The 21,334-nt window shown below is 38.7% G+C and overlaps 3 protein-coding genes and 2 long non-coding RNA genes across 5 annotated transcripts; 3 read left to right on the top strand and 2 right to left on the bottom strand.

The window, feature by feature from the left end:
• The first annotated feature begins 503 nt into the window (after nucleotides 1-503).
• LOC125595705 lies at nucleotides 504-3,221 on the top strand. The gene is made up of 2 exons (XR_007330530.1): nucleotides 504-2,073; nucleotides 2,610-3,221. It is a non-coding gene; the product is annotated as an uncharacterized LOC125595705 (long non-coding RNA).
• A 1,319-nt stretch (nucleotides 3,222-4,540) lies between these two features.
• Nucleotides 4,541-5,121, bottom strand: LOC125595706. The gene is made up of 2 exons (XR_007330531.1): nucleotides 4,862-5,121; nucleotides 4,541-4,768 (listed from the first exon to the last, which is right to left on the bottom strand). It is a non-coding gene; the product is annotated as an uncharacterized LOC125595706 (long non-coding RNA).
• Nucleotides 5,122-14,454: 9,333 nt separating this feature from the next.
• LOC106406200 (post-GPI attachment to proteins factor 3-like) lies at nucleotides 14,455-15,787 on the bottom strand. The gene is made up of 5 exons (XM_048771266.1): nucleotides 15,768-15,787; nucleotides 15,383-15,489; nucleotides 15,276-15,312; nucleotides 14,833-15,020; nucleotides 14,455-14,750 (listed from the first exon to the last, which is right to left on the bottom strand). Exons 1-5 carry the CDS (start codon nucleotides 15,785-15,787, stop codon nucleotides 14,455-14,457), a joined length of 648 nt encoding a protein of 215 aa, XP_048627223.1.
• Nucleotides 15,788-16,681: 894 nt separating this feature from the next.
• On the top strand, nucleotides 16,682-17,915 carry LOC125595704 (serpin-Z2). Its single transcript, XM_048771268.1, has one exon. It carries the CDS (start codon nucleotides 17,075-17,077, stop codon nucleotides 17,792-17,794), a length of 720 nt encoding a protein of 239 aa, XP_048627225.1. The 5' UTR covers nucleotides 16,682-17,074; the 3' UTR covers nucleotides 17,795-17,915.
• Nucleotides 17,916-18,594: 679 nt separating this feature from the next.
• LOC125595703 (serpin-Z2-like) lies at nucleotides 18,595-20,622 on the top strand. The gene is made up of 2 exons (XM_048771267.1): nucleotides 18,595-19,525; nucleotides 19,753-20,622. Exons 1-2 carry the CDS (start codon nucleotides 18,995-18,997, stop codon nucleotides 20,479-20,481), a joined length of 1,260 nt encoding a protein of 419 aa, XP_048627224.1. The 5' UTR covers nucleotides 18,595-18,994; the 3' UTR covers nucleotides 20,482-20,622.
• The last annotated feature ends 712 nt before the right edge of the window (nucleotides 20,623-21,334 follow it).

Here is a 21,334-nt window from a genome sequence, read left to right as displayed (position 1 = left end):
ATAATTTGAAGAAGACATGTTTTTTATGAATCAAATTCGTGTGTAAAGAGAGTAAGAGGGATGATGAAGATATGAAGTGAATGAAGAGGAAGAGGGGTGCTTGTATTTATAGTTAAATTCTGCCGACAGACCGAGGAAATTCCGACGGAATACCGACGGAAACGGCTCTTTCCTCGGAATTTCCTCGGAATTTTTAAAATTCCCCAACGGCTCTCTAACGGCTATAATATATCCTCGGAATTCATCGGTTTTTTCCGAGGAATACATTTTTCCTCGGTATTCCATAAGAATATTCCGACGGATTGATATTTCCTCGGAATTCCATCTGTATATTCCACGGAAATTTCGAGGAAACCAAATTTTGTGTTTCCTCGGAATATCCTCGGGATATTCCGAGGATTTCATTTTCCGTTGGAATGTCCGTCAGAATACCGCTGTTTTCTGGTAGTGTTGTTACTATTTTTTTTTTGCCAAATATGTGAATTCCATTGAAATGGGTAGAGTTTGTAAAATTATTACAATAGGTTTAATCATGTTATGATTTGCCTTGGCAAAAAAGATAAAAACAAGGCAAAGCAGATAAGAGAAGGTTCGAAGATAAATACTATCTAAGAAGCCAATGCTGCATTAGTCCACAGCTGTGTCTTTGATTCCTTTTGGACAGAATAGCATCCCTTATAAAGCGGTCGAGTCTCTTGAAGATTACCGCCGCCGGAGTGGAGATGCTATCGTGATAACGCTTGTTGCGCTCAGACCAGATTGAGTAGATAGTTGCTGAAGCCACCAAACGTTTGAGCAGCATTGGTGCGACTCTGTCTCGTAACATTAGCCATTCCGAGAAGGCTAACCATGTATGGAACCCCGCATTAGTGTAACCCAGTCTTCCTAGCGCGAGTCTCCAAAGATCCATGCTCCATTCACAACGAAGAAACAGATGGTCCCTGGCTTCGAGGAATGTGTTACATAGGCAACAAGATGTGCGTATGTCCGCGCCCCAACGAGCCTTCTTGTTACTAATCTGAGAACAAAATCAACATCTTTTGTTTTTCTATTACAAACCCCAACATGATGGATTCTAAAAAAGAAGAGAGAAAAAGTTCGCAAATCACAAGCTGAAGATGCCTCTCTTACCAAGATTAATCCAAAGAAGAAAAAGTAAAAACTTTGCAAATCACAAGTTATCCCAAGTCCATCTCTCACAGAGATTGATTTGGTAGAAGCGATGAAGAAGCAGAACGACGTATCTATGTTCCTTGCTGGGAAAGTAATCTCCACCCTAGCAAGAAACTCTAACTTGGTCTTTTCTCCAGCATCAGTGAACGCAGTGCTCACCATGGAGGCTGCCACCTCCCAATCCGACAGCGTCAAAAAAGAAATCATGACCTTCCTCAAATCTGCCTCCATCGATGAGCTCAACGCTGTATTCCTAGAGATCACTCCCAGACGGCAGCATGACCGGTGGCCCCAAAATTGCCACGGTTAATGGAGTCTGGATTGAGAAATCACGCGGGTTTAGTCGCTCTTGTAAGGATCTCCTGGTGAATTTCTTCAAGGCTGAGTATGCTCAAGTTGATTTCCGATCCAAGGTAATCCTTTATATATACTAAAGCACAAGTCACCTTACCAATCAGATTTTGACACATGGATTTATATTTTAAAAATTAAAAAATATTTAAAACAATAAAATCATTATTGAAAAAAATAAATGGCAAGCACGATCTCCACAACTAAATTATGTGTTTGTTTCCTAAATTTACTGTAAAAAGTACTTGCTCATCCATTTCTCTCCAACAACTCCACGATCACCAATTATCAATCTCCAGATTCCAGTTATTCATCCATCGTTTATATTTGCCATCTTATTGATCCACACGCAAAAAGAAAGACAAAACACACTTTCTCTACTACTCAAATTCACAAATATTGTGTTTATATTCAACGTTTTATCTTCCACGCAAACATATATTTTTTCTTACTCAGTCTCTCATGATCTTACTCTTTTATATGCAGTGTCTGTATATTAAGCCTCGCTCTCTCACATGCAAGGTTTCCCTTCGAAGAACTCAGCCTCAGGTTATCTCTTTTTCCAAATATGAAAAATCTGAAATATACTTACAAAATGAAATATATAAAGATTTTTGAGAATTTGCACTCTACATACAAGAAAGATCCAATAATTAGCTCTATACACATTTTTTTGTTTTCATAGGAATTGTAGATTAATTTATGACCATTATACCCCTATTGCTTTCTACTCTTCGATTTTCATGATGCCCACATATTCCTTTAGATTCTTTTTCTGATAATCCAATTCTACATGAAATAAAATGTATCTGTGTCAGACAAATTGATATATTATATTATATTCATAAAATTTCCCCGAACCAAGACACCTCTTCTTCTTCTTTATACGTTACTGTTCATCACTTAAATGATATATATCAGACATAACTCTATTTACTATGTCTTATTTGTGTTAATTGTCCAATCCAAATAGATCCAAGCGGCCGTGTAACGCCGCCTCCATCTTTTCCTTGTAGATGTCATCTGGTTTTATTTTGGTGGTGTTTCTTCTCTTCCTCTTCTGATTTGTTTACGTTGTGCGACAGAATTAGGAAAGCTTTGGCTGTTCTATAGTGGCTCGTTGGTTTAAGGCGGAGGCTCTGCTTGAGGGCGGTGGAGCAGACAACCGATTCCGCAAGTCAATCATCGGGATCCCTAAAGTTTGTCTCGATTGTTGAGAGGTGCTCGTTTGACGGCGGATCTATCCATAGAGATGGCGGTTCTCCCGGTGACGACTGTTCGGACTTGTGAGAAGGTGGAGACCCTTCGCAATCAACGGCGGAAGAGTTCGAGAGTCGGGTGTTCTTTATGGCTCTGGTGTTATGTGGCAGCGGGGCCCCTTTGAGATGGCTTAGCTTTGAAGGTACACCGGTGAAGGTTCTATTAGCTGGCACGGACACTCTGCTATAGTGATGTCCCGGATAAAATGATATGCTGGCAGCGGTGTCTGTCGCAGGTGGCGGCTCCGCCTCCTTCGTCTTCTTTCCCACATCTCCTCTAGTTCGCTTTAGATTTGTGTGTTTAATTAGGTGTGTTTCTTCTTTTTTCCATGTAACCTAGCAATTTCCGTTTCATCGGAGCTCCGGTCTATTTATGTTCAGATTTCCCCCTAGGGGCTTGATATATATTTAAGAGAAAGTGGAGTTTTTTTTTATTTTTTTGAACTGATTCTCTGTTACAAGTGGAATTAACAAATCAAAACGACCAGGTCCCTTGCTAAACTCTCATTTTTAACAGTCCCGGTAAAAGATTAAACATACTGCTATCATCCAAGTTTGATTACTAAAATGTTTACCCTTAACAATAACAAACTATCAGATTAACACACCGAGTAACCGACCAACGAAGATGCAATCCTGCATCAGACACTTCATTACACCAACGGTTACAAGTGAATTTAGTAAACCAAAACGACGAGAGACATTGCTAAACTCCCGTTTAACCATCTCGAAAAAAGATAAAATAGATAGTGCTATTGTTCAAGGTCTGTTAGATTGTTACTAAATTTTTAGCCTTCACAAAAACAAATTGACGGTCTAACATAACAAGTAACCAACCAATGAAGATGTAACCCTGCAAATAGACACTTTATTACTAAAAAGCAAAAAATAACTTTCACACAGAGATGCTATCAGCTTTTCACTTCTCATCAACACATTTCAGCATCTACCCTCCATGATGCTCCCTTCAAAGGATGTCTCTTTTTTCCTCTCACAACCATTGCTTGTCTCGACTCCTTTCGGTTTACAAGTCAAAGCTAGCTTCATCATTTGTAGCTGACTGTTAGCATCAGAGTTTGGATCTCGTGCTTTTGTATTGTTCCTCTTAACTGATTCCAAGGGGCCTAAATCCAAGTCTTCACCGGCACTTCTCTTTTATTATTGATAGCTAGTATTATGTTTAGCTGAAGTCTGAAGGTTTTCTCCAGATAATAATATTTTTAAGAAACATTGTCCATACTTTCCTAGAGCACTTCTCTCTTATTCAATTACACAGCTAATTTTTATTTGTTGTAATCTACGAAAGACTTGTTTACTCAATAACTACAACATTATACGAAGAAGGGATTTTATTTAAATATAAGGTATCGATACGTATTGTACTCCTTACATCTCAAAACTGGATTATGCTATAAACCGAGCATACAAACAAATGCTAAAACAATCTTTAATATATTTTACATGCTAATGAAAAGCTTAACAGGCTACAATATTTTATTGTCGGCTATTAATATAATTAGTGTATCCAATAATATTTTTATCCGTCCACTCCTAAAATTAGAACGTTAACTTCCCAAAAATTCTCCTAGCAATTTTCGTATAGAAGCTAATTAATATATTGTCCAAGAACAACATATTCTAGCTGGATAAATCTTTAAATGTGTTAAAACTCTCGTTCTCATCCTCTATCACCCCGAATCCAAAACCAATCTCGTTCTTCTTCTATTACCGTCGCCACAAACATATCACTCGTCCCATAATCTGGAAAAGTTTTGCAAACAAAACAACATCTCTTGGGCATACCATTGCGTTGTCGTCCATATACTTCACCTTAACTACATATTTTATTTTGACTCCAAATACACTTCTTCTCTGTTTTTATTTCAACAGAAAGGGGTATTAAAATGTTAAAAGAAGAGAATTATAACCGCAGCTACACGGAACGGAGTTGTCCAAGCTCGTTTCTTCACCCGACGCCGTCATGACTAAGCACACAGAAGGAAACAAATTTATTGTAGGTCAGAAGAACATTCTAACGACAGAGAAAAGAACATTTATTTTGTGTCAGGAATAATCACCTTGATTTATTTCGTCAAGTGTGAGAAGAATCTCATCGTTGAGCTCCCTTTTATACACAAACCTCGAGTACTTGTTCTTGAAACCCTCCCCAAGAAAAACTTTTCGCATGCAACCCAATATCTTTTCTTTTGATCTTCCTGGCCATGCAGCCGCTGTGTCAGGTTTTCCTATGTTTCTACTGGTTCGTGATGCACAAACAGACACACGTAAAAGAGGTGGGCAAAAGGGCAATCATTACTAACCCCCCCAATTAAAAGTATAACCATTTTAGCTTACTACCTAAATACGGCCTACCCTAAATCGCGAACACAAAACGTCATGTGGTTAGTTTGGTAATTGCAACATCACCTGGATTGAATCTGATCCCCACACATAATTATATTGTGTAGTTACCTAATTATGCACTTCTTATTAGATATTGAACCAATTCACCCAAGATTTTTCTGTAAGGTACATTTCTGGAACGAATAAAAACAGAAACGAGAAAGAGGAAGACTAAAGACAAACTTGGCATTAACAAGAACGGCTTAGGCCAACAGATAATCAAGCAAAACAAAAATCTCAAACTACAAAAAAAAAACAAAAGAGCGCTCTTTACAACAAACGGAGTGAAAGAGCAGAACGTACATAATCTAAAAACAAGTGGTATCATTAGTTCTTCTCTTATTGTTTCTCTTTTATGTTACTCTTCAAAACTATGCTTTGTTTTTGTAACCGTTGCAAGTTTGCAGAAATACCTAACACTGTACCGGAAAAATGATGTGATGCATCTTTCATAAGATGCGGAGAGACAACAAAAACCTAACACCCTACCAAGAGAAAGAGTATCAACAACTTTGTTGATGCAAATAGACTATTATCACAATATATCAGAATATTCAACGATTTTACAAAACTATTGGTAAGTCTTTTAAATATAAACTGAATTTTTTGACATATATTTTTAATTCTGTTGTTTTATTTTCATTATTTCAAATCTACGTACATTATATTTTAAAGTATTTTTTTTTGTAGAGAAATACAAATAATTTTTTTTGTAGAGAAATACAAATAAAAGTTAAGTGGATCAAATATAATATTTCTATGTGTTCCTATATATCTCAACTTTTTATGAAAAATGCTTCCAAATATGTATATCCTCTTTTTAAAAGATCACAATAGTTGTGGGAACCGAAATTTGCACTGTCGATTTCCGTTTAAATAAGGAAACTAGGAAAACCCTAATTTCTCAGAGGTCCCGGATATCTGGTAATACCACACGCCAAGCAAATCAGAACACAATAATGACAACGAAGAAGTATAAAAATCGTAAGAAGAGAGCAAAGAGAAGTATTATTCCGAATTTGCGTATGAGCGTTTACAACAAGGTATAAGCCTGAGCTCGAGAGCTGTCGGCGAGATTCTTATTTCTAGCAACCCTAAGACGGCTAAACCTAATTGAGTCGCAGCTCGAAATAACAAAAATGGAAAGTTGCCTAATTGCTCTAAGTGCTAAGTTTTCTCTGAAAAAGTCCCTCCCATGCCTCTCGCCTAGGATCCCTTATATACTGGCTCCAAGGTCGGTTTACGCTCTTCCTCTTCTGCCCTTAAGCCGCCATAGCATAAAAATGGAGATATTCCATTTTTTCCAATCTTCGTAATTATCTTCCAAATTTCGTATTTATCCACGGAAACTTGACATTTATCTTCCCTTGCGAACCAAGTGTAAACCGACATGTGGTTCACGGGCTGTTGGTTAAGAAATCGTAAGTTGGGCCTCGAGTCACGTCTTAGGTCCCTTTGTCGAAGAAGCACGTGTTTGGTCGCTGCGTAACGATCCTTCTCGAGCTCTTGTCCGATGATTCGCGTTTCTTCCGCAAAGGTTTTTCGTAAAGAAGAATCTATTTCGAAAAAGTATTTGTCGAAGAAGTTTTCTACGTTTTTCTTCTTCGGGGATTTGGACGTTAACTTCGTCGTAACCGTTTTTGACCCCAACAGTTAGCCCCACAGCTCGTTAGAGTCGAGACTCTTGCGGGCGGTTTAACGATTTTGGCGAAGTTAGGCGTATTGAACGAAGTTTACTTCAAACTCAGTGGAAGAGAATTCTCGAGAAAATGTTTTTTTAAAAAAAATAAAAAAATAAAATAAAATTCTGATCTCATACTTCTATAAGTAGTGAGCTCTTGTCATTCATTTGCTTCACACCTTTCCTTCTTCAAACCTTCAAAAACTCTCTAGCTCCAAATATCTTGTTTTTAACATGTCTTCTTCCCATGGTGACAAGCGGAGTTCCGATGTTGAGATGGGCGAGGCTACATCTCCGGCGCCGATTCCGACTTCTCCGGTCGAAGCGCCGGCTTGCGTTGCCGATCATCTCTCCTTTCGAGAGAAATTAGTTCGTCGCCAAGCCGAGAAAGAAAATGTTCGAGCCGGCGCCGAGTTACCGTCGTCTTCTGCACTGGCCGTTGCTCCGGGTCATGGGACCGAGGGCGTAACTCCGCGAGATACGGGAACTCTCGCAGGCTCGGTTGTTCCGGATGCTTCGGCTTTACCTGCTGGATCGTCCACGACTCCGATTCTCGTCGAAGATAAGGGGAGGGCCGCTGACTCTATGCCGCCTCCTCCTGCCAGGAAGGAGATCGTTCTAGCGCTGCACGCTCCTAGTGTTGTTCCGGTTACTCAGCCTAAGGGCCAGAAGAGGAAGTTTACCAAGGGCGGTGACAGGGAATCTTCGCAGCAAGGAGGCTCGAGCATAGTGTCGGGGCTTCGCGGAAAGGTTTGTCGCTCACTCACTTTCTTGATCGTTGTATATTTTTCTAAAAGACAAAGGATCTCTAAATTTCTTCTCGTTTCGCAGTTCGTGTCGTTGATCGACGGGATGATCAGCGAGTGCGGTTCTGAGACCAGTCATCTTGCCGGGGAGTTGTTGGAACTTCAGGGTAGATGGTCCGAAACCGAGCCCATGCTGACAGCTGTCAAGGGTTCTCACTCCGTGAAAGTGTCGAAACTTGAGATCGCGATAGGGGAGCTCAAGAGGGACCTCGGGAAGAAGGTGAGTTCATTGCTCAAGAAGAAGAAAGCCAGGAAGGCCAAATCTTCGGAAGTTCGTCGTCTTCAGCGTCAGATTGAGAATGATGCAGGATTAGTGAGCCGCGGGATTCGAGAGGCCAAGGACGCTCTTAGTTCTGAGTTCCAAGCTCGCTTGGCGAAGATCTCCGCCTTTCTGGGCTCCCTCGAGTGCATTCGGAACATGGATTTAGCCTTGGCGACAATCGAAGGCGGGATGGCCGTGGTTCAGTCGTTCCAAAGTGAGACTCCTCCGACCTTAGAGGCCGAAGAGGCCCGACTGTCCGGCTGCAAGGGAGATTTGGCAGTCGTGGATGGAGATTTCGATCTCATCCTAGCTGCAAGGGAGGGGAAGGATGCGGTACTCGGGGGTGACGCGGCTCTAGGTTTAGATGAAGCGACGGTTTAAGAGGGAGCGTGAATTCTGAGGATGACTTTGGTTAGATCTCTTGCGGGAGATTTTTTTTATGTTCGATGTTTCGGCCTTAAATGGCCTTATTTCGTGTTTCGGGACTGGCCGTGTGTGGCTTTGAATCCCCGCCGCTCTGCGGCTTTTATGACAAGATGGTCGAGTTGCATTTTTCATAAGCTTACGTATGGAGTGGAAGAAGGGTGATGAGTTGTCGTCTCATATCCTTTTTCGATGTGAAATGTTTTGTTCGAGATCTGTTTCGAGAGTTTTTCCTCGAGGTATCAACATCGCGGGATATCTGAAGATGTCGAACATAAACATAGAGGCATGGTTTTGGGATCTCGTATGTTTTGGATATCATGCCTTGAGATGTTAGAGACCAGTGCGCTGGGTTTAAGGCAAGACCTAAGTTTACTTTCGGTTTAAGATTTTGTGCGGTGACTAGCCGGCTATCGATTTATCTGTCGCGATTTTAACCTGATTCGTACCGATTTAAAGTCCGCGATAGGTTCTCGGCTTATATGACTTGTTAGATACGAATCGAGCATCTCTCCGGAGACAATTTTTAAGCCAACCGGAAGTGCTGGACCAAAATTTCGTGTTTCTTTTATAGCGCTATTATCCTTGTGTCGGATGTACGAGAGTCATCTTCGTAAGATGGCTATCTCTGTTTAGGGCGTTCGAGAGTTCGATGTGATCAGCACCGAACTTGGCGGCAAATGCCGTTGTTTAGAGTTTTTGCACAAGATATGTGTTAAAATGTTCATCATTTTTTGACGGAGTGTCCGTTTTCGTCGTTCGGAAGAAGTAATCCTTGAAGCATCTCTCACGACGTCTCGCGATGCCAATGGATGCTTCTTCCTAACGGCTGATTTATATTCGAAATTCGAAAATGTTTCGCGGATACAAGATAATTTGCTTGGTTGAGATATGTCGGAAACATCGAAGGCGTGGTCGGATGTTTTCGAGTTTGAGAGTATACGAGTATACGTATCCACTCCCCCCCTTTTTGATGAGGGGGGACAGCTGAATTTGCCTTTTGACAAACTGACTACGTACTCCTTATGGAGATCAAGCCGTCTCGTAGTTCGGTGATTGCGAGTGGGTCAGTGGTATTATTTTTTGAGATGCATCGCGTTCCAGGTCCTTGGAATTTTTATGCCTTCCATGTTGGGTATTTCGTAGGAGCCTGGTCGGATGATTTTTTCGATTTTATAGGGTCCTTCCCAGTTTGCTCCGAGTTTTCCCGCGTTTCGTTCAGCGGTGTTTTGGAAGACTTTGCGAAGGACTAGATCTCCCTGATTAAATCTGCGATTCCGTACGTTGGAATTGTAGTACTTCGCGGCTGCGTGTTGGTAATTTTGGATTCGGATGAGCGCTCGATCTCAGCGCTCGTTAATGAGATCGAGGTCGTCGAGGAGCATTGCGTTGTTGAGCTCCTCTCGTTCGGGAAGTAATCTTCTTCGAACACCGGGGAATTCTACTTCTGCGGGAATCATGCATTCCGTTCCGTACACCAGAGCGAAAGAGGTTTCTCCTGTTGCTCGCCTCGGGGTGGTACGGTGGGACCAGAGGACTCCCTCGAGTTCGTCGGCCCACCTGCCTTTTTTGGCCTCTAAGCGTTTCTTCAGTCCGTCGAGAATGGTTTTATTAATCGTTTCAGCTTGTCCGTTACACTGCGGATATCTGGGCGTTGATTTGTTAAGCCGTATCTTCCATTTTTCGCAGAATGCCTCGAACCGGGTGGAGATAAACTGAGATCCGTTATTGGTTACGATTTCGTAAGGAACTCCATGCCTACAGATGATGTTTTTCCATACGAAACTTTCGACTTGGACATCTTTTATACTTGCGTACGAATCTGCCTCTACCCATTTTGAAAAGAAATCGGTGAGGACTAAAAGGAAACGCTTTTGCTTTGAATTATGAAGGGGACCGACGATGTCCATGGCCCAGCGCATAAAAGGATAGGGCGATGTGATGGAGTAGAGGACTTCGGCTGGTTGTCGGATGGTTGGAGCATGCCTTTGGCATTTTTCGCATTTTCGTGCGAACTTCTCGTAATCTCCGATCATCGTTGGCCAGTAGTATCCATGACGTTTGATTTTTACTGCCAGTGATATTCCGCTGGAATGATTGCCGCAGGACCCAAAATGTACTTCTTCCATCACTTTTTTCGCTTCTTTCCCTTCCAGGCACGTCATAAGTGGTCTGGAGCATCTCCATTTGTATATTTTTCCATCTACTATTACGTAGCGCGCGGCCTGTGTTCGGAATTTGCGGGCTGCCCATTTCTCGGTGGGCAGGCGTCCGTCGATAATGTAGTCTTGAATTTTCTACAGCCACGGGGTATCACAGCCGTAATCAGATTGCTCTGATTAAGGTTGTATTGCCACTTCTTCTTCTTCGTCATCTTGACCTTCTATGAGGTTGACGACGATTGGTGGTCCGATGCTCGGGTGGTCCGATGCTCGGGTGTTCGATGAACTCGACCGGAATCACCTTTTTAAGTCCTGGATCAGAACTTGATGCTAAGACCGCGAGAGCATCTGTCTGGATGTTTTCGGAACGGGGAATTCTTGTGAGGGCAAAACAGTCAAACTTTTGAGCTAGTTTTCGGACCAGTTTGAGGTACGCATCCATCCGTTCGTCCCTGGCCTCATACTCTCCGCTGTACTGACTTGCCACTAACTGGGAATCGCAGTAAGCGTGGACGTTTCGTATCTTCAAGCCGTGAGCCAAACGCAGTCCTGCGACGAGTGCTTCGTATTCGGCTTCGTTGTTTGAGGCGTGGAATTCCAGCCTAAATGATTTCTCTAAGATCTCATTCGTTGGAGATGTGAGGCGAATTCCGACGCCTGATCCCTGCTTGGACGAGGATCCGTCGACGTGAAGGAGCCAAGTGGAATTTGGTTCCTCGTTGGTTATGGTCTCTGTCGGTAATTCGACCAAGAAGTCCGCAAGCACTTGTGACTTTGCTCTTGTTCTCGGTCGGTACTCGATATCGTATTCGCTCAGTTCTACCGCCCATTTGGCTAATCTGCCCGATTGACTCGGGCTGTGCAGGATCGTTCGTAGGGGAAAAGTCATGAGGACGACGATCGTGTGGGATTGGAAATATGGTCTTAGTTTTCGGGCCGATGTTACGACCGCGCATGCTAATTTTTCCATTAACAGGTATCTAGATTCGGCATCCAGCAAGGTTTTGCTGATATAGAAAATAGGTTTCTGTTCACCGCGTTCTTCCCTCATTAGCACGCCGCTCACAGCTGTTGCTGATACAACGATGTGCAAGAACAAAGGTTCCCCCTCCACTGGTTTTGCAAGGACTGGGGGGAAGCCAAATACCGCTTCAGCTGTTGGAAAGCGTTTTCGTATTCTTCTGACCATTCAAATTTTTTATTTCCCCGTAAGACATCATAGAAAGGCAGGCACTTGTCTGTTGATCGCGAAATAAAACGGTTAAGGGCTGCGACTCTACCGGTCAACCTCTGGACTTCCCGCTTATTCTTCGGCGAAGCCATCTCGATCAGTGCGTTGATCTATTTTGGATTAGCCTCGATGCCACGGAATGTGACTAGGTAGCCGAGGAATTCCCCTGATGCCACACCGAAATTTGCACTGTCGATTTCCGTTTAAATAAGGAAACTAGGAAAACCCTAATTTCCCAGAGGTCCCGGATATCTGCTAATACCACACGCCAAGCAAATCAGAACACAATAATGACAACGAAGAAGTATAAAAATCGTAAGAAGAGAGCAAAGAGAAGTCTTATTCCGAATTTGCGTATGAGCGTTTACAACAAGGTATAAGCCTGAGCTCGAGAGCTGTCGGCGAGATTCCTAGTTCTAGCAACCCTATGACGGCTAAACCTAATTGAGTCGCAGCTCGAAATAACAAAAACGGAAAGTTGCCTAATTGCTCTAAGTGCTAAGTTTTCTCTGAAAAAGTCCCTCCCATGCCTCTCGCCTAGGATCCCTTATATACTGTCTCCAAGGTCGGTTTACGCTCTTCCTCTTCTGCCCTTAAGCCGCCATAGCATAAAAATGGAGATATTCCATTTTTTCCGATATTCGTAATTATCTTCCAAATTTCGTATTTATCCGCGGAAACTTGACATTTATCTTCCCTTGCGAACCAAGCGTAAACCGACATGTGGTTCATGGGCTGTTGGTTAAGAAATCGTAAGTTGGGCCTCGAGTCACGTCTTAGGTCCCTTTGGGCCGTCTTTCGACTCGAAACGTTTATTACGGCTTCTTTCGATAAAGAATGAACTTTCCACTGTTTTTACGGTAAAGTTTGATTGATAACTTAAAAATGGCGGGGAACGTGAGATGGGTACGCTACGGTAGTCGGGAGATAGCATCGAAGGGTAGACAAGAATGCATGGACTGATGTCATATCGACGTTTCGGAAGAGGTCGGTCGCTACGTAGCGACCGGACTTTTGGTTCGAGCTTGGTCGCTACGTAGCGACCGAGCGGAATGGACGTTTGGTCGCTACGTAGCGACTGAGCTTTGGCTCGAACTCGGTCGCTACGTAGCGACCGAGCGGAGCATGTGTTTGGTCGCTGCGTAACGATCCTTCTCGAGCTCTTGTCCGATGATCCGCGTTTCTTCCGCAAAGGTTTTTCGTAAAGAAGAAACTATTTAGAAAAAGTATTTGTCGAAGAAGTTTTCTACGTTTTTCTTCTTCGGGGATTTGGACGTTAACTTCGTTGTAACTGTTTTTGACCCCAACAATAGTTGTTTTGATGCTTCCAATTTCTTTGTTTGGACGCAGCAATTTCTAATTTTAGATGCGTGTGTTATCCAGCTCCAGAAAATATGAGTGAAACAATTTTAATCGAATAAAATCTGTTTCATAAAAAAAACATTGAAATTTAGGAGAAAAGAGATAATTTATAGATGCAAACAAAAATTGATCTGTGCATAGCACAGGGTAATATACTAGTACTTCTATATGCAGCAAGAATAGTATGTTTTCTGTTTTCATCACTTTCTAATTAATTAAACTACGGGTTTAGCCCCCGCGCTTGCGCGGGGCTGGGTAAGTTGTCGATGCATTGTGTTGTTTTGTGCATGTAATTGTATTGTTTGTTTTTTGATAAAAGTTAATTTTGTCATGTTGTCTATAATTGTCTACGAATGGAGGATCGAAAGTTATACATGTTCATTTGGTAGATCTAACAATGACCATAGTATTCATTTCGTTGTTATTTTTTTAATCTTATATTGGTATAGATTTGATTGACCTCTAGCATAAAAATGATCAAAGATAACCGAACTTTTGTAGTTGTTAAGTTACGGTTAAAATAGTGTACGGAAAAGGGTTTAAATTTTTTAAATGTATATGTACAGTAAATAATATAGTTTTCTTAGTTTACACGGATTTTATTGTGAAACTTCTCAAATGTAGTCTTTTTTGTAAAATTAAAGTAATAAGTGAAGATATGTATATATTTAAATTGTTATATAACTATTTAGTATAGAGTTTTTGCGATATTTTTTTAATAAAAATGGTTTTGTGGTTTTTGAAAAAAAAATCAATCGCAGACCAAAAAAAGAAATTGGTATAGCTTTATGTTTCAAGAAAATAAATTGGGTTTAAATTGTTTAGATTTGAAATTTGGTGGGCCTTGGAACATTAGTTTTCTCTGTTTCTAACTCAACCGTTAGGTCGTTTTATTTTTCATCGTCGGGAGAGCTTCTAGGTTTCCAGTTATTAATTCAACCCAATGATATGGAACATTATTGTATCAAACATGAATAAATGTATATAAACTGACCAAGGCTTTCGATTTGTGGTTCCTTGCTGCAATTGTTTTAAGTGACTTTGCGCGATGGTTAATATGGTGTCATGAAATTATTGAAATACTTTAGATTTTGTATGAATGGTCATTAAAGCTAATTTTGTTTAACTAAATTAAACCCTACAATTCACACAATTTATGTAAAATCAAATTATATTAACACAATCATATATAGATCACAAGATTTTCTCATAATATTAACAAAAATCTTAAGACTCCAAAAAGATTGACAAAAGTCTTAAGACTCAATTGACCAAAAGCAAGGCCAAGTCAAATAAAAAACATTGAAAAAGCTCAAGAAACCTCTGCATCTGTAAGTAAACTTACTTCGCTTTTGTCTTAGATTTCTTGAGAAGACTGGAAGTTCTGAACTCATCATCGTCTCTAATAAAGCTCCACCAGAGAATGGTTAGAGGAACTGTGGCGAGGTGCCAAATAGAGTGAACATCGAAGTAGCCTCCATACGGAGGGAAGTCATATATCTCTAAAAGCATAGCTAAACCTGAAGCTATCACAACCACCCACAGTTTCCAATTAGAAGGATGCCTAGAAACAGCCCATCTTGCCCATAGGAAAAGCTGAGCGACTCCCATGGCCACACACACAATCATGTTCCAACCTGTAAACAACATTGAACTCACAGAGAATGTGGAGAAAAAAATGGAACTGGTTTCAGATAGGGGAAAGAGTTCTCTGTATACCATAATCAAGTTTGTAGAAGTTAATGTACAGTACGTGGGTGGTGACTAAAGCTAGTAATGGAGCGGATACCATGACTCTTGCAGCCTCCACCCGAACATCAAAGGTTCTTAGGATGGATACGATGAGTGAGAATCCGAGAACGGCTATTGCAGATGAGTAGTCCAACCTCTTTGTGATGTCAACATCCCTGAGAATTCATAGAGACAGATCACCAGAAGATTGAGGATGATAAAAGTAATGTGTAGATGATTATCGAGTGTGGAAAACTGCATTCCAGAACCAAGAGTTCATGGACAGAAACCAACATATTCATAGTAACCCGTCCTATCTTGTTTGAGAGGAAACTTATAGTATAGTGTAATAATAAAGGAGAGCCAGCCATGGAAATGCATCGCTAGGCTTAGCACAGAGAAAGTAACAGAAGCAGGGTCCTGACAATGACCATGGGCTCTTCTCATCATGGCTACCATGTCCGTTTCCTGAACAAATTCATTAATTATTCCAGTTCTCTAAACATAACATCTAAATGTTGTAGCTTCTCAATCTTACCATGGTATTCTCCATTGAGCCAGACATGCAATGCGTGGCCAACGTTAGAAACTCTAACAGTAGGCTTGCCTCCTTTATTCTTAAGGTCACTGTCATCTATCTTGAACCTATAATATAGAAAATTAATCAGATAAAATTTTTATGTTTCTTTTTGATGTTTTCTTCTTGAAATTCTAATTCATAAAAAAAAATCAGACTTGTACGCTTACTTTGTTGTGTACCATCTGTAATCAGACCGGTCTCGGTGAACACCTTGAATTCAAACTTCTTATTTGCCTTCTTTGACTTCATATAATTCCCTGCAGTGTGATGAGAGACAATCTGAAACATATAGCAAAAAAAAAATGAAAGTAAATAATCTCTTAATTTTTTGTCGATACAATACCTGAGTAGAGTGCTTCCCATGAATTCACCATGCTTCTTGATGTTTTTCGAGTTCCAAAAACGGGGGAAGTCGAGCAACAATGAACGCTTGATAAAGAAGATTAACTAACAGAGGTTCTGAAGATTCATCTATAATTTATAGGTTTGGCGTGAAGGAAACGGAGAGATCGACATCGCTTCTGAATTAAATGACGAAAACATTAATTGGTAAATCAAGAGACATACGTTGAACAATAGGGAAGATTAATGTTTGGTGTTTGCAGAGAAGCTGAACGGAGACGGCAAAGGTAAAGAGACGAAGAACATTTAAAAAACCCCTAATCGACAAAACGCTGTGTTTAGTAACATAATAAAACATTAATTGAACGGGAAAACTTAAATCATACCATATAATTTAAAAACCAAACGCGAGAATAGAATTACTAAACCAAACCAAGAATCATGGACCCCATAGTCTTTATAAAATGCATACGTGTACAACTTAAGGAGAGAGTAAACTCTCCTATTATAAATATATATTAGTTCCGGCCATCAATGTATAAAGTATCATTTAGTTTAGTGGTATAAATGTTGGTGTTTATATGTCAATAACCCGGGTTCGAGCCACAGACTTGACATTTTTCACACTTTTTTAAAGTGAGACTCACATACCGCTGACATGGCGACACAAAAATGAGGCAACTGCCTCATTATATTATAGATTAGGGCCGTCAAAATGAACCATATAACTTATGAACTAGCCAACTCAACTCAAGATTCATGATCACGACTTTGTTTTTAGACTAATTTAATAATCGAGTTTAATTTAGATTGATTTTTAGTGAACATGAGTTTGTTTATGAGATTAGTTTTTTTTTATTGTAAAATTACAATAATACATATTTATATTGATATTTTTCTTTGAGAAATAATTTACACGATAACTTTTTGGAGATATCTGTAGTAAATTGTAAGAACCTTCAAAATAATGTTAGATATTAGATATCCAGGGCCATGCCTGGATGCAGGCACTGGATGCAGGCAAATCAAGCATGAGTTTGGGATCTTTTTGATATTAATTATTTTAGGGGCCAAAACTTCTTAAGTATTCTACTATAGTCTAGTGGTTGTTACATGTTTTTATCATTATCGTAGTGTCACAGGTTCGAACATTCCTTCTTCCTATCTTTTTAGTGTTTATTAACATATTAATTTTTGGCTTGGGGCCCATCAATGTTCAGGCACTGCCTGTAGATATCTTCAAGTTATCCAACTATCTTTGCTATAATGTTTTTTTTTTAATTATTATGTTAGGCTGAAGAAATCCGTATGGATGTTAATAAATGGGCTTCGCATCACACCAACGGTCTCATCGAAAATCTTCTTCCTCTTGGATCCGTTACATGCCTAACGACTCAAATTTATGGAAACGCATTGTACTTTAAAGGAGTCTGGCAACATAAGTTCAACAAGTCCTTGACGAAATACAATGACTTTTACCTTCTCAACGGCAAATATGTACGTGTGCCTTTCATGACAAGCGGTCAAAGACAATACATTGAGGCTTACGATGGTTTCAAGGTCCTAGGACTACCATACCGACAAGGAGGTGACGATAATACCAACCGAAAATTCTCAATGTACTTCTATCTACCCGACAAGAAAGATGGATTGCATAATCTTTTAGAGAAAATGGCATCTACTCATGGATTCTTGGACCGTCACATTCCATTAGAGAGAGTTATAGTTGGTGATTTTAGAATCCCAAAGTTCAAGATTGAGTTCGGGTTTGAAGCTTCAAAGGTTTTTGGTGATTGGAAGCACGAAATGTCATTGTACCAAAAAGCTTGTGTCGAAATTGACGAAGAAGGTACTGAAGTTGTGGCTGTTTCTGCTCGACTAGGTTATTGTACCTCCAATGGTATTGTACCGAAAATGATAGATTTTGTGGCAGATCATCCTTTTCTTTTCCTGATTAGAGAAGACAAAACCGGAACTGTTTTGTTTGTTGGTCAAATCTTCAATCCTTTTAAATGTTCTCCAGCTTAGGACCGGTTTTACCATACTCCAGTCTGGTTTGTTTCTTATTGGATCTAATCAGTTCAGTTTAGCGAAATGTTCATTCGGTTGAAGGCTATCTAGAATAGGCTCAGACCGGATTATTCTTATTTTTATTTTTTTTTGGTTGAACGATATTGGGTTTGATTACAGGAAAAAAAAACAATACATATATAAGTGATTTTGAATTCCTCTTATGAAAAGAGGTTATGAATAATGTATTCAAAATTTTCTCTTCGATATTTATATAGCAGTAGTATAAGCGAACATATAATTTGATGAAAAAACTAAAAATTAAAATGATACTTTTCAATATAATAAAAATAAAATTCATTCACATATGGAATATTCTGTATGTTTTTATATTTTATAAATATTTAATTTTATTTTTAAAGTGCTTTTGTAAAAAAGTAATTTTACATTAAAAACTAATTAAAGTTTTATTAAAAAGGAAATAAAAACATTTATCACTAATGACATTTAGGTATAATTTTAGTTCATTAAGGTTATCTATGTAATTAATTTTGTTGAAAAGTTTGATATTAGATAAGCTGTTTTTTAAAATTATTTTCGTATTAATCATTTGATCAATAATATATTTATTATAAAATTATTATTATTATTAGTTTCAGAAAATAATGTCTAACTTATTTTAGATTTTCAATTTGTTTTGTCAAGTTATGTTATATATATATATATATATGTGTGTGTGTGTGTGTGTGTCTATATATGTATATCTTTACAATTTCTAGATATTTTTTTTATGTGTTGTTTTGAGAAAATAAAATGAATAATATCATAATTCGTTTATATATAAGAATCTATATGTTTATATTTATAAATATTTCCTTTTCTTATTTATGGGATTCTGTAAGAAAAGGCAAGTTAAATTAAAAGGTTTACTAGATATTAAATTAAAAGGAAAATTAAATTAACTTGTGACGTTATAGAAGTTTTTCTTTTAACCAAAAAAACTTCTATATATATTGATAACGCGACATGTTTCCAAATTTCTCACGTTATTCATATATGTTTTAATGCAGAAAATATTCCTTTGATTTTTTTTTTCCTTAAGAAAAAAGAGCTAAACCGACTATACGCCGACCTTAGTCCTAGACTCCTAGATAGAAGTAGTATATATATGCATGTATGTGTGCTCACACAAAATAAACGAAACCCCCAAAGACGGTGATGGATAACATCAAGATGAAAGAAAAAGTTGGTAAATCACAAGTCGCAGATCTCTCTATCCAAGAGACAAATCCAAAGAAGAAACAAAAACTTTGTGAATCACAAGTAACCCCAAGTCCTTCCCTATCAAAGATTGATTTGGCAGAAGCGATGAAGAAGCAAAACGACGTAGCAATGTTCCTTGCGGGGAAAGTAATTTCAACCCTAGCCAAAAACTCTAACTTGGTTTTCTCTCCGGTATCAATAAACGCGGTGCTCACCATGGCGGCTAATAGGCGAGAAGCCAAAACACTAAGATCCTTCATCCTCTCCTTTCTTAGCTCTTCCTCAACCGAAGAGCTCAACGCTGTGTTTGGTGAGATCTGTTCTGTGGTTCTAGCAGACGGCAGTGCGAGCGGTGGACCTAAAATCGCAGCACTTAATGGAGTCTGGATCGATCAATCACTCTCGGTTGATTCCTCGTGGCAGGATCTCATAGTAAATTTCTTCAAAGCTGAGTTCGCTCAAGTTGACTTCAGTACCAATACCAAGGTACTTTTACTATTTATTATTTTTGGGATTGTCTAGCGTTTTGATTATCACTGAAACATATCTCAGTCGTTTATTACTGGAACATAATCTCGGTCCGGTTAATGATTTTAATTTTTTGTTAAATTTTTATCTCGGGATTTTCTAGGCATCCTTTTCTTTTTGATAATTTTATAGCTATATATATACTTCTTTTTTTGTTAATGATTGATGATTTTGCTGTTTTGAAGGCGGAAATAGTGCGTATGGAGGTCAATGCATGGGCTTTACGGCACACAAATAATCTCATCAAAGACCTTCTTCCTCAAGGATCCGTGACAAGCCAAACCGAATGGATTTATGGAAATGCATTGTACTTCAAAGGATCTTGGGAAAAGAAGTTTGATAGTTATTTGACTAAAAACAAACCATTTCACCTTGTCAATGGAGAATCAGTCTCTGTGCCTTTCATGAGCAGCCATAATAACCAATATGTAAAGGCTTATGATGATTTCAAGGTCCTGAGGCTCGATTATCAACAAGGCCGTGATGATGCCGACCGCAAATTCTCAATGTACTTCTATCTACCTGACAAGAGAGATGGACTGGATAATCTTTTGAAGAGATTGACATCTACTCATGGATTTTTGGACTCTCACATACCGAGATACAAAGATAGAGTTGGCGAATTCAGAATTCCAAAATTTAAGATCAATTTTGGGTTTGAAGCTTCAAAGGCTTTTGATGATTTTGAGCTAAATGTGTCATTGTACCAAAAAGCTTTCATTGAAATCGATGAGGTAGGTACTGAAGCTGCGGCTGCTACTGCCCTGCGGAAATCTACTGGCGGCTGCAGACCAATTGTACGGAAGATGATAGATTTCGTGGCAGATCATCCATTTCTTTTCATGATTAGAGAAGACAGAACCGGAATTGTTATGTTTGTTGGTCAAATCTTCGATCCTTCCAAATCTGATTAGGATCTTGTATTAATTTTGCTTTGTCTGAGATATGGGGTTTTCAATTTATTGAAGTTAATGTTCATGATTATAACCTACCTTGATTTGGTTCTCCTCAACTAAGTATGATCCTGAATCATCATATTCTTCACATGCAGTTTAGCTGAGGAATAATTTTCAAGCATCCTTTAATTCTTTCTTGCAACAGATATATGAATTGCAAAATGTGCAAAGGTACTTTATATAAATTAAAATGATTTATCAAAAATATTTAAAGGATTTGAGACCCACTAATTTTACTATACTTTTATTAAAAAGCTGTTAGTTTCTTGTACAGTGAAACCTCTATAAATTAATAATGTTGGGACTACACCAAAACTATAATTTTTTTTATTAATTTATAGAGATATTAATTTATCGATATACTAATTGAACCAAAAATTCAATTTGGGACTATAAAATTATATTATTTTATAAAGATTTTTAGTGTATATTAATTTATAGAGTATTAATTTAAAGAGATTATATTGTACTTGAATTTTGCATCGGTTCTATAGTAAAGTTAGGAATCAGTTAATATCTAAAAAAAGATTCGGGTCTAATATGGCTCCGGTTCGGTTCCAACTTTTTGTGTAACTTTGGATAATATGGATAAAAACGTCAGATAATTCAATTTTTTTAAAGTTAAATATACAACAATTCGCGTTGTTCAGATAAAAATGTCAGTTAATTAAGATGATTTTAAATATTTCGTGTAATTGGAATTTTTGAGTATTACAGTTTGTAAATAGTATTTTTATGATATTTAGTTACTTAAAAACTAAATATATTGATATTTTTAAGTATATAGTATGTATTTTAAAATTTTGAATGT

The sequence above is a fragment of the Brassica napus genome, unplaced genomic scaffold, assembly GCF_020379485.1.
Source record: "Brassica napus cultivar Da-Ae unplaced genomic scaffold, Da-Ae ScsIHWf_1082;HRSCAF=1543, whole genome shotgun sequence".
NCBI classification, from domain to species: domain Eukaryota; kingdom Viridiplantae; phylum Streptophyta; class Magnoliopsida; order Brassicales; family Brassicaceae; genus Brassica; species Brassica napus.
The sequence above is the reverse complement of the archived record's forward strand: the minus strand, read 5'-3'. Positions and strand labels throughout refer to the sequence as shown.

What these genes read in the sequence shown, in the direction of transcription:
- LOC106406200 (XM_048771266.1), bottom strand. Translation starts at nt 15,787, where the DNA reads ATGGGAAGCACTCTACTCAG. An exon ending in GCTCAATGGAGAATACCATG is followed by an intron (nt 15,313 to 15,382) that starts GTAAGATTGAGA and finishes GAATTTGTTCAG; the next exon opens with GAAACGGACATGGTAGCCAT. An exon ending in CTTCTACAAACTTGATTATG is followed by an intron (nt 14,751 to 14,832) that starts GTATACAGAGAA and finishes TGTTGTTTACAG; the next exon opens with GTTGGAACATGATTGTGTGT.
- LOC125595704 (XM_048771268.1), top strand. Translation starts at nt 17,075, where the DNA reads ATGGATGTTAATAAATGGGCTTCGCATCACACCAACGGTCTCATCGAA.
- LOC125595703 (XM_048771267.1), top strand. Translation starts at nt 18,995, where the DNA reads ATGGATAACATCAAGATGAAAGAAAAAGTTGGTAAATCACAAGTCGCA. An exon ending in ACTTCAGTACCAATACCAAG is followed by an intron (nt 19,526 to 19,752) that starts GTACTTTTACTA and finishes GCTGTTTTGAAG; the next exon opens with GCGGAAATAGTGCGTATGGA.